This window comes from Littorina saxatilis, linkage group LG16 (assembly GCF_037325665.1).
Source record: "Littorina saxatilis isolate snail1 linkage group LG16, US_GU_Lsax_2.0, whole genome shotgun sequence".
Classification (NCBI taxonomy): domain Eukaryota; kingdom Metazoa; phylum Mollusca; class Gastropoda; order Littorinimorpha; family Littorinidae; genus Littorina; species Littorina saxatilis.
Window position 1 is genome coordinate 53,381,476 of NC_090260.1, and position 12,871 is coordinate 53,394,346.

General features: G+C 38.5%; 1 protein-coding gene across 1 annotated transcript in view; it reads right to left on the reverse strand.

The window, feature by feature from the left end:
• Positions 1-12,324, reverse strand: part of LOC138950063 (uncharacterized) — a 188,875-nt gene extending 176,551 nt beyond the window's left edge. The window contains exons 1-2 of the mRNA XM_070321843.1: positions 12,286-12,324; positions 11,855-11,981 (exon numbers count right to left, since the gene is read on the reverse strand). Of these exons, the coding sequence (XP_070177944.1) occupies positions 11,855-11,981; positions 12,286-12,324 (166 nt within the window). The remainder of the gene's footprint in view (positions 1-11,854; positions 11,982-12,285) is intronic.
• Positions 12,325-12,871: the final 547 nt, after the last annotated feature.

A 12,871-nucleotide genomic window follows, 5' to 3' on the forward strand; every position in this document is an offset into this window, starting at 1 on the left:
ACCTCTCTTCACTGTAACATGATGTTTTAACAGAAGCTGGTTGACAGCTCCTTTAAACTCCTTACCATCATCGCACTGAATCATTCTGGGATACTTTAGTGGTCCACGTCTGTAAATTTCTTGCAGGGCAACAGCTGTAGCTATAGCACTTTTCTCTGTCAACGGTTCAGCATCTTTGTATCTTGTTGCAACATCAACTACAGTCAGTGCATACTTATATTTCTTCCTTCTGACTGTGTCATGCGGTAAATACAGCAGGTCTATTTGATGAGTGTCATTCGGTTTAATGTTAACAAAGTGTGGTCGTGTAATTTTTCTTGGTGCAGGTAAATAGATCTGCCAAACTGCCTGCTTTGACAACCATTTCTTTGCTATATCTTGAGAAACACCTGCTGCGTCACTGAGCTTGTCAATAGCAGTTCTTCCTTTCCAGTATCCTTTTGGGGAATAATATATTTTAGATAACAAAGCATCACTCATGGTTTTTTAAATGACAGAATATTAAGATTTGACAGCACGCGCAATAAAGTAAACAACAGCCATACCAATAACAATGAAAACAATCTCGCCCACCTTCTGCTCTTCTGAAGGCTGATAAAAGTCACCCAGTTTTGGAGGAGCACTTATCTTCATTTTCTTTCCAGTTACAAGATAGTATTCTTGAATGGCTGCATCAACATTGGCAAAGGTTTTGTTTGCATGTCCTTGCTGCCTGAGTTTATCATTCATAAAGTCTAACTGCGCAATTCGTTTCTTCTCGTATTCATCCTGTGCTTTCGCCAGTTGTTCCATGGCTTTGTTGTGCCTTTCCCTCTCTTCACCATTTTGCAGTTTAGAAAACAAATAGTTGCTGCCAGAAAATGCAAGCGCATTTACAATCGCACCTCCCACCATCATAACCAAGCTAGCCATTTTATTGTCTTACATGTTTATATTTTCTGGAATAATTCCTTGCTTCACCAGGAAGTCTTTTGTTGCAAAGGAAGCTGTCACAACACCAATTAGTTTAGCACCGTCTTCGAAGTCTAACTTTCCCAAGTCGGCTGGTTTCATTCTGAGGAGACTTTTACCCAGCATTGTGTAACCTACACTCAAGCCTCCAATCACTGCAGCGTGATAAACAAGATTAACTATTGTCTTTTCAGAACTCATTTTTATGTTATCAAAATTAAAATATTAAAATTATTCCATATGAAATGAATCCACTGCAGGTACTACTGTGGGCTTTGTTATTGTTTGTACTGCTTTGTTTGTTGGTTTTGGTGTTTCTGGTTTTGGTGTTTCTGATTTTGGTCTTTCTAACACTTTATATTTGCCTTGCCAAAGTTTGTAAAGCAAGTATCCACCTCCTCCAACAACAGCTGCTACAGCTACTTTTCTGTATGATAGAAATGAAGATTTTAATTCTTGATCAGTTTGTGTGACCTTAGTCACTTCAGGAATGTTTGGTGTCTGCTCAACTTCAGACATAATGTTCTGCTTTGCCTTTTGATTTAACTTTTTTTGTCTGTTCCATTCGGCTAGTTTTTTTCCTGCTTCTACTCTACCAGGTTTCTTTGTCACTGTGTTCACTTCTGGTATTTTCGTCTGCTCCACTGTCTGCTTCAACTGATCTGTCATCTTTTTTATTCTGAAAATTAATGTGTTTGAAAGTAATTAATCCAGCAACAAATGGTACTAATAAAGCACCAAATCGATAATACAGGCCACAGGCAAGAGATTCGAGGGACTTGGAAACAACAGGGTCATGAGTTAGATCATGTGTTAAGTCTTCCTCCGAGTCGAGAGGTGTAAAATGTCCAAAAATCTTTGTGTACAAACCTATAACAGTCTGTCCAATACTTCTAACCATCTTAGAACCAAGCACTGATTCATACCGTCCATGATACTTTTCTATATCTTCTGAGGAAAGATGTTGTACTTCTTCCACAGTTAACTGCTGCCCAATGTAGTGTTTTGTTTTTCCACAAACAGCAAGTGAATACAATCTTTCTTTTTTATCAGGTATAGTCCTACTGTCACAGATTTCAATATCTGTAGCAGTCTGCATCAGCAATTCATCACAGTTCATTTTATTTTGATGCAGAATAAAATTAAAATCTAGTAATTAAACTTGAGTAAGAACTTAGGTAGGAACTTAACAAGAACTTAGGTAGGAACTTGAGTAAGAACTTAGGTAGGAACTTAACAAGAACTTAGGTAGGAACTTGACAAGAACTTGAGTAAGAACTTGACAAGAACTTAGTAAGAACTTGACAAGAACTTGACAAGAACTTAGTAAAAACTTGACAAGAACTTAGCAAGGATTTCTACAAACATACATACTGAACTGGTTGATCAGTTTTTAAAACCAGTTTCGAGTGCTTAGAAGATTTCAGATTATTCTTTATTCTTTCTCTCTCATGTTTGTTTTCAATGACATCATTTTCTCGAAGACACTCTTCAAAACTGTCACGGTCCTTTGAATAGAACAATGTTATTGTTTTGAGTTGCTCTCTAAAGTCTTTCAGAACTGCATTGTATTTTTGTGTTAATATCCAAACTGATATTAATGCATGTCGTCCACTGAATGCAAGCTTTGCTAGTGCACTTTTCTTTCTAACAATGTCACGTTCTGCTGCACAGTCATCAATAATAAACAGTGTTGGCGTGTTCTGAAAAAGATCGAAATAATGCTCCAAGCAAACATTTAGACGATCAGAAGGATTTACAATAAATATATTTTGATCAGACCATATGAATTTTCTCTCCTTGTATGTTCTGTTATGCTTTATGGTTGGACAGAATATGACTATGTGTTCAAAGTGATTTATGTAAACAGTCTGTAATAAATCCAAAACATATCTTGTTTTGCCGCAACCTGTTGCCCCACAAATCAAAGAACAGTGTGGATCTTTTGGAAGAAAATCTAGATACTTCATTTTAACACGTTCAATAAACAATATCCTGTAATCTGCTTTCAGAGATGTTTAACTGCGCATCTGACACAACAAACACGTAGATCTTAACTGATTTACTACTACTCCCTACTTCCTTTTCAATTTGTATTGTGATTCCTTCTGATCCGTTTTCAATTCGCCTTCCACTTCCATGCAGTTTGTTGTCGTCAGTTGTTCTGAGATCCAGCCATAACGCATATTTATTTGTCAAGAAATCTTCTACGCCAACACCGTGTAAATGTAGATCTTTAGCCACAAGATCAGATGTTGGGTCTTTCAATCTTCCTCCAGTAAAGTACTTTCTTGCTTCATCATAGTGTTGGTATGGCAGCATGCCAGATGCAAATATTTGGTTTGGCTGCCCTTCAATTGTGCAATATACTCTATTGATTAGTGGATTGTAAAACTTTTCTATTTGCCTTTCATATGAATCTTTTGGTTCCTCAAACAACATAAGTATTCCCTTCATTGACCTAGCTGGTGTATTCAAGTTAATGTTCCAGATTGGATCAGCCTGGCTTTTTGAAAGTGTACTGTGATTCAACACTCTTTCATAATAGATAGGCAGCTTAGAACTGTACTGATTTTCTATAAGTCTAGCCAGTTCAGGATGGTTTACAACATCAAACTCTAAAGAAATTCCAGACACCTTATACTTTGCTTCCGGGTCTTGTGAAAGCATAACACGATCATAACTATTGAAAGTCAGGTCGTATGACAGCCTGTCGCGCAATGCTCCTTGATAGAAGGGAGGATGTGAATTTATGAGTTCAAAGTCAAGTGGAATACAAAATTTGTTTCCAAAAGCAACATTGACAGCGTTATCTTTTTTGTTATTGTCAGCTTTATCTCCTGCTCCTATTCTAACTTTTATCCCATTGTCTGACTGAATCCCTTGAAACACTCTGTTTTTCTTTTCATTGTCAGTCAACCAATTATCTGCATAAACTAAAAATACATCTGCATTATTCAATGACATCACTTCCCGCCCTTCCAGTTTGACAGTAATCTTCCTCACAATTGCTCTTCCTACATTATAAGCCAAAGTCCTATTTTCATCTGAGCCAGATTCTAATTCTAATTTGAATGATAGTCTTACAGTGCCTGGTACAATAACATCGTTCTTACCTAGATTAGGAAACCTAACAGTAAGTATTTCATTCTGATCAATAGTAGAAGGATTATTTGTAACTATAACTGTTTGCCTTATTCCTTTTACCCCGAGAGGTTCTTTCAGCCTTCTGTAAGGATCAAGAACAGAACCGAACGATTGTGCCATCTTTTTTTATTTTCAAAATAAAAAATAAGTTACAAATGGCAGAAGGTGGATTTGAAGATTTATTTGAGCCAGCGGACGACATGAGCGAAGCAATCCCTTTGGTTCCCTACCATCATTCACTGCATTATGAGGTGGCACGACATGAACTTCTGGAAGGTAAAGTTAGAGATTTCTACAAAAGTTTAGGAGAAGAACCTGATGTTTTAGATCCAAACCAGTTCAAAATGGAAGCAAATCATTTATATACAACTAGCGATAAAGGAGAAAAAGTCCAACTTACATATAAATCTAATCCTGCTAAGTTTCTATCAAAAGTTTCACTAAAACAAAAACTTACTGCTAATCGACTTAGGCAATTAGATATTGTGCCTAGCACACGGTCATCACCTTCCCAGGTTGTTTCCTTACTTCAACAAGCAGAACTAGGACTACCAACTGCTACTCAAATAGAATCTGTTCCATTGCAAGATCTTAATAAACTTGCAGATGAGGCTGATCAACTTATACAAGAGATAGAGACTTCTTTTTCTGAGGAAACTTCACTGAAGACTCCACATGAACTATTACCTATGAGAGAAATAGAAGCCCTTAATCAATCACTACAAACCATCAGAGGTGAAATAGCAAATAATCTGTCAAAACTAGGTCAGCTGGATGAAGATATAAACAAAGAGAAACAAAAACTTGCTGATGCTGATGATTTGAACCTAGAACAAGAAGTAAAAAACAGAATTTCTAAGCGTTTAAAAGATTTGCAGGAGGAGAAAGCCATAAGGTTAGAAGTTCTAAGTAACAACAGAGAACAACTGAGAACACAGGTCAGCAGAATAAAAAATACAATTCAAAGAATCCTTTACGAAGACACAACTCTTGCTGAAAGAATTAGAACGCTTTTCAGAGAGCAGGGAATCACAATAGCTAGTATATTAACTGCGTTAGGATTTGCAATAAGCACATTAGTGTTAACACTCGCAGGTGGCACTGTCACACCTCCACCTCCACCTCCACCTTCATCTCCATCTGATCCGGGATGGGTAAAGAAACAACTCAAACACATTGCAGAACTATTAAAGAAACTAGCAGCAAAAGCTTTGGGTGCACTTCCAGGAATCATTGGTTCAATTGTTAGCTGGCTGTTATCTTTTGCAGGTAAAGTTGTTGGTTTCATGGCTGAACATCTCTGGACTCTAATAGTTTTAATTGCAGGTGTTCTGCTAACGAGAATAAAGCAAAAGTAAGCCTACACCCACTCCACCAATTACTAGAGCAGTCTTCTGCGATTCATGATCATCACTAATACTAACAGCTTGATCATCACTAGTGACAGAATGATCTTCACCTGCAGCGTGATCTTCACTTGTCACGCTTTGTTTCTGTTCATTGTGATATGGCTGTAACATCGTTCTGATTTCTGAATTCAGTTCTTCACCCTTTCCAAGCGGCTGGGTGTCACTAGCAATAATGATTTCATTGTTATAATTTGTTATTGTTCCAATCTGCAGCTGGAGATCAGAAGGTAACATGTAAAGGCCGTTACCAACAGCAAAGTCAACTTTTGATCTTGCATAACGGAGAGAGTCTTGATACCTTTTGATGCTGGAAGGCAGATCAACTGCAGAGTTTATGACATCTTCTAAATTTGATAACAACTGTTTCTGTGCACCAAACCCTGTGCTTGTTCTCATTATGTTTGATCGTGTCTGTGCCTGCGAGCCTAGCAAGCACCACGCATATGTTCGGATAGATTCATTGATCCTTTCAACACCTGATCCAGTGAAACCTTTGCCGGTGTCTAATATAAAAGTAGTCCATGCATTGTGGTGCTCTTGTTCTATTGATCCTAACTGTACCTGCACATTTGAAGAAAAAGATGTATGACCTGGCCAGTAATCAAAATTATACCTCCTGTGGACACCCCATAAATATAGTGTTCCCATGCCATGGTTTTTGTCTTGCTTTTGCCTAAAGTCGGTCTTAAAATCTATATTGAATTCATTGCAGAGACGCTCATACACTTTCATGTTTATCCTATTGTTGAATGGGTTCCAGCTCTTTTCATGCGGCATTGGTGCCTGAAGTTCAGACAAGATTCTCCTGCACTGATAGTAAACGTGAAATGTGTACACACACTTTGTCAGTAAGTTTGAATTATTCATGTGGTCTGCATAGGACACTCCACATCCTGTGGTTGCACAGAATATTGCAAAGTTTAACTGATTCTGATAGAACTGAATTGGGTGAGAGTTCCACATCTTTGGAACACTATCATTTTTGATTGGGGGATTTAGGTAAGAATGGAATGGGTCAGGCACTTTAACGCGAATGGATTCTGTTTCTGTTACAGCAAAGTCCAACTCATGGAAAGAAATAGTCTTTGGATTGTAATATGGTCCAGTTTTGTATTTAACGTCTTTGTTGAATTTATACTGACTCATTTTTGTTGTTGAATAAAAAATGTTTATCACACTAACAAATGTGAAGACTGGTGTGCCAGTTAAACTTGCAAACCCTATCAACAATCAAAATGGAGGAATGAAAGTTGCACTGCATGAAATTATGTACAAGGTTACTTGGTATAATATCAGTAAAAAAAAGAATAACAACTGGGTTAGAATTAATGGTAAAACACATTCTGTAGAAGATGGTTACTATGACTTCTGCACTTTAGAGAAAGAATTGTTTGCTCCAGTAGGTATTACAGCGAGTTTAAATCATGCAAGTCTCATTGCTACTCTTACTATGCCCAAAACTAGAGAAGTAAACAGATCATTTGAGTTTCCAACCAAACTCCTTGATATGCTTGGAATTACAAATATATACAAGGGAACACGTCCCATTGACATGGATGTTAACAGTGTACTGTTTGTTCACATGAGAGAGCTTAACACATCCTATAATCTGTTTAATGATCAGCGTTCTGATCTGCTTAGAATTCTTCCACCGAGTGATGCCTCTTTTTGTAAAATGCACGTGCCAACATTTAAGACACTTCAGTTCAAGGACTTGGAGGAAGGGTGTCATGAATTCCTACACATTGATCTGAAAAATCAAAGTGGACAACCAGTTGATTGTTTGTTTAACATTACATTGGAAATAGTTCCATAAAATATTGAGTATTAAAATGTCGAGTGGACCTACAATAGCTTATCCTGTTGCATGTTCAACTATAGAGTTGAAAGATTTAGCAGACGCTATCGACTTTGAGAGCAATGCTGAAGTTGGTGCAGTGTATGCATTCGAGTTTACAGACACTGGTCATTACAAGAGAAAGGAAATCGACGATGAAAAGAAACCAAGATTCCTCAAACTAGGTCAAATCCGTGATGTTAATGTACCTGATCCAATTGTCGATGACACATTCTACATGTGGAAACATCAGAATAAAAAATGGGTACTTAGTCCTGTTATGAAAAAGATTGACTGGGAAATGAAGTTTGAACTTGTGAGTCCATACACTCTTGTTGGAAAAGACGACACATTCCGTAAGTCAATCAATGCTGGACCACTAATTGTTAGCCTTGTTCCTGCGATTAACAGCAGGGGAGAAGTTGCAGTTAAACCTTTCCATAAGAACAACTATCTCATTCACAGAAAACAAAGTGTTGAAAAGGACGCTGACACCATTGTCGATTTTATACCCAAGCTTCCAATAGGGCAGAATGCAACTATGATATTTGATATAGTTGTCAGGAAAAGGGAAGAAACCACAAACACTGTTCTAATGAGAGGAATAAATCTCAACTGGAGACCATTAAATGTTGAAGAAGTCAGAGTATTTATTGCTGTTCAAAAGGATTCTAACACAATAAAAAAACAGACGTCAAACCAAAATGTTGTTGTTAACGCAGATATAAATAATTTAACAGAAATAAGAAGTATTAATCTTACTTATCTTGATTTGATTGCTTTCTACTATACAGATAAGGTGTTAAGCAATGAACAGCTTCAAAGCTTAGCAGAAACACTGGCCAGTGAGAATTAAGATAAATATTTTATATTTTGCATTAAAAGATGACTAGCAGTGTGAAGCTTTATCCTAATATTGATGAAAGTGCAGCAGAAAGTCAACAATTCAGACTGGCACACATTAGTAATATACAAAAACAACTAGAAGATGAATTAGAAAAATATTCTCGCGCTAGACGTAAGTACTCAACAACTTACAACAGCCTTTCTAATGCCAGCACTGGTTCTACTATCCTTGCATCAGCTGCAGGTGTAACGGGAACAATTCTGTTAGCTACCGGAGTAGGGACTCCAGTTTCTCTAATCCTAGGTGGTGTCGCAGCAGCAGTTGGTGGTTTATCATTTATAGCATCAGCTATAATGAAAAAAATTGTGAAAAAGCTTGAAAAACACGAATCCATTTCCACTCTTGCATCATCAAAATTGTCTAGCCTAAAACTGTCTATCAGTAAAGCACTTGAAGATTCAAAAGTTTCTGACGAAGAATTCAAACAGATACAAACAGACTTTGATGACTACAAAAGTAAGAAAGCAAGTATTCAAACAAAAACACGAGCTGAATATAACAAGCCACTCGATATAGAAGATCTGAAAAAGCAGTTTTTAAAAAAGGGGATTCAAATAGGACGGGAAGAAAAAGTAAAAATAGAATCACTTGTAAAGAGTTAACTATTCGTTTAGACAGTCACATTGCATGTATCAGATATAATTCTAACAGTGAAAGAACATATGAAGTAAAGTTTGTAAATGAGAGAGCGTATTGAGCTTAAGAATGTTGTATAAGAGAAAGGGATAATGTACGTTCTGGGTTACCGATTCCGACAGACCCGGCATTGGTTCAAAACAACCTTACTTTACTGTATTTTTTTGTATGGATTTATGCAGTATTTTTCTGATTTTGTCGCATGTTTCATTTTAGTAAAAGTTTAGTCCAGAAGCCTATTTTGCGTTAATATTTAGGGTCTGTCGGAATCGGTGAGCCAGAACGTACATTCTCCCTTTCTCTAGATCTTCTAAGTTAAGATCTCAGACAATAGGAAGGTACTGTCTACAGGATGCACAATTTTGACTGTTAATTCTCATGTTGCACTTTAAAGGCGCTTGCCTGCAGAAGAACTTTGCGACTGATAGAACTGAACATTATGTGCAGTCGCGCTTGCACTTAAAATGTGTTTGCCTACAGAAGAGCTTTGATAAAAACTGAACATTTTGTGCAGTCGCATAGAAGCAAAACAGACTTTTAATCTAAAGCGATATGATTTAGTCGCGCTTCCCTGTAAAGTAATAGACTGTTGTTTAACGCTTCATTTTGAAGCATGGAAGCTTGCGCTTACCCCATGCCTGAGTTATCTTTCTTATTCTTGTCGTTATTATTCAACTCGATGAAGATGTGTCTTCATGGCGATGAACACGCTTAATAATAACAATTATTTTGCAGTTGCGGTTCATGCAGTTGGTTAATTTATGTAAAGCATTTTCCTATGCAAGGCTTAGGCCTAAGGGAAGATGTTGGTTACTTCCCTTGACATTAGCTGTTGTGGAGTTGGTTAACTCACTGTGGATTCTCTTTCAGAGAATGCTGTGTCTGCAGGATTTTGGCTGTATTGTTACTTGTCTATATTTGTCATGATTATTTTGACAAATGATACATTCATTGGTTTATGATTTGTATTATGTCATGTGTGACTTAGAAGGCATGTTGTTTATAATTGTATTTTCTTTTCTGTTTAGTGCCTTCTTCTTTACACTGCTTTCTGGTTACTACCAGAATAATTACTTTTTAAATATTTCTGGTTTACACCAGATATACACATATATATATATTATACTGTTTCTGGTTGATACCAGAATTCATAGTTTCTATTTCTAATTTACCCCAGAAATTCTGGTCTTACATGATATATATTGTTTCTGGTAGATAAAAGAATTAATAATTGCTATCTCTGGGTCAGTTAGATACACATATTGGTTCTGATTCTGGTACTGGTAGATACCAGAATTCATAATTGCTATTGCTGGTTTTATGTAAGCATTGCTACTACTTGTATTAGAGTTCTGTTCATTGTTTCTAAATTATAACTTCTAGCATTGTCTCTGGTTGCTACCAGATTTAGCTAAACTGTTTGGAATATTTCTGAGTTAGATAAGCTACCTGAGTGGTTAATTTTAGTTACATTTTGCTTCAATAAAAGTTAAGTTAAGATAAGTTAAAGCAACCTCTGTCTTCGGTGTCTTATTTTGTATGCTCCTCTGCCTGTGCATATATATCCTTGTCCTTCCACCCGACATTCCCACACATATAACGAACGAACACCAGACGATGTGTAAACCTAACTGAGGTAGGTGTAGAGGCCAAGCCGCCATGTGGCATCACAGTCACTGGGCTCCGGTGTACGAGGAAAAGTTGTCCGCTGGAAAAAAGAGTCCGACGGACTTTCACTTCTAGGGGCTCCCGTTCCTAGGAACGATAGTCCCTAGCTGGACATTTGTTCTTAGACTTTCAGCGGACACATTTTCCTTGGAGAGAAAGTCCTAGCCTATGTTTAGGGGTCGGACTTTGGGTCCTGGGTTACATCGTTTTCTTTTACTCTCCGTTTGCCATCCCGAATGTGACACGTTGAACCATAGGAGAGCAGCACAGAAAAACCATAGGCTATGTCTTATAATGTCCGCGTGAGGGTATATGTATTATAATGTCCGGGTGAAGCGTGTAATGCATTTGAATGGCAAAACTGCCTGCAGTTTGTTTCAGTCGTTGAATAACACTGCCAGTTACACTAAAAAGCAAGTTGAGAGGGAGATGTGTGTGTGTATGTGTGTGTGTGTGTGTGTGTGTGTATGCTTTGCATTTACACACAAAGAACATTAGCAACAATGTGCACATGACTTCAATTGCAGAGAACAAAGCGGACTCTCAGTCCGAAAATACGTCCTAACAGCGGACACTCTGTCTCAACGAACCTATGCTGACTTTACAGCCTCGGAAATAGGAAACCTTTTCCCAGGAAATAGAGTCCAGGGACTTATGTTCCTAGGACACAAGTCCAGGGAAATACTTTCCTGAGAAAAAAAGTCTGCCGGACTTTCAAACAGCCGGACAATTTATCCTTTCACACCGGTACACACAACAGACATGCTCTCTGCCGGACGCTGTCGTCTGTACAGTGCACGCTCGATAGGAGGCTTTATTCTCCTGAATTCATCTGCATCGGAACTTGGTGAACTGACTTGCGCCACGTCGGCTTGCCTCAGCTTCAGGAGAACAGACCCTCTCTCCACTTGGTCACTTACCACACATTAACAGCCTGATTAACCAAAGTAAGAACGTTTTATTGAAACAATTTCCTTACAAATCAATGAGAATCTAGGAAATGGTTTGAAAGTGGAGGAAGTATAGGTTTTATGTCGAGCGTTGTCCCGTACAGAACTTTCTGAACGGGTCTCTTCCATACTCGGCGTAGAAAAAAAGACTTACAAATGTGTCATCCAAACATCTTATAACGCTATGCATATTATGTCAATAACACCCACAGACTTATGTCGGACTTTCGCGGAATGTTTTGGACTAGAAACATTTCAAAACACACCTGTAACAAGAAAATGAACAAAGCAGTCACTCGAACGTTAAGTTTAACACAAAGCACAGAAGCTTCAAATAGGCGCCCCTTACCTGTGTCACTGGTGGCAGGCTTGATGACCGAGTTAAGAGAGTCAACCCATTCTGACACCCGTTGTTCACTATCCTTCATTACACACAGCACTGTGCCGTCCTCCGCCACCACCTGGCCTCGGCACAACTGTAACACAACATCACACCCATCACGTCAACAACACAAACACAAAAAGTCAAAGCGAGAAGAATGCGTGCAGATAGTGACACTTACGGGTTATTGTGATGAGGCATCAAGAGAGAAAGATTCTCTCTCTCTCTCTCTCTCTCTCTCTCTCTCTCTCTCTCTCTTTCCCTCTCTCTCCCTCTCTTTCCCGCTCTCTCCATCTCTCCATCTCTCTCCCTCTCTCTCTCTCTCTCTCTCTCTCTCTCTCTCTCTCTCTCTCTCTCTCTCTCTCTCTCTCACAAGTGCTAATGTGTGCTGAACCGACAACTTGAATTGCGGCATCCTCTGCTGCAGTTGTAAGCATGGAGAACAATGCAAAACTGATTCGTACTACTGACCCAATTCAGAACTCGACACGAGATGTTTAATTAAGTATGGGATAGGGAACAACGTGCCGGCCAAGATGACTAGTGTTATTACTAGGTTTCGCATGCACAAATCACTTGAAGTGATTGAACTGAAAAGAGACCCTAATGAAATAACTTTTAAAAGCAACAGTAAACTTCTTCCAGTTTGGAAAGCTGTGCTGCGACACAGATACCTTGTTAGTTTACGATCCCAGGGCTATGAAGCAACCTGGGAGGATTTCTCAAGGGTTGAAAAGAAACTACACCCAGTCCATCATGACTACGACGATTCTGAGTCGCTAACTGTGGTGTCCTTCCCTCCAGATGTTGTGCAGACGACAGTGCGTCTGTACAGTGGTGGTCACAAGCTACTTGTGATGCACATCTACGCCACCAACACAATACTGGTACAGGGAAAGCAGTGCATCGCGTGGGTGAAGGACGAGTTTCAACGCCTGCAGGCTGTTGTCCACGTTATGGCCGAGCTGTCCTCCGTTACCACTG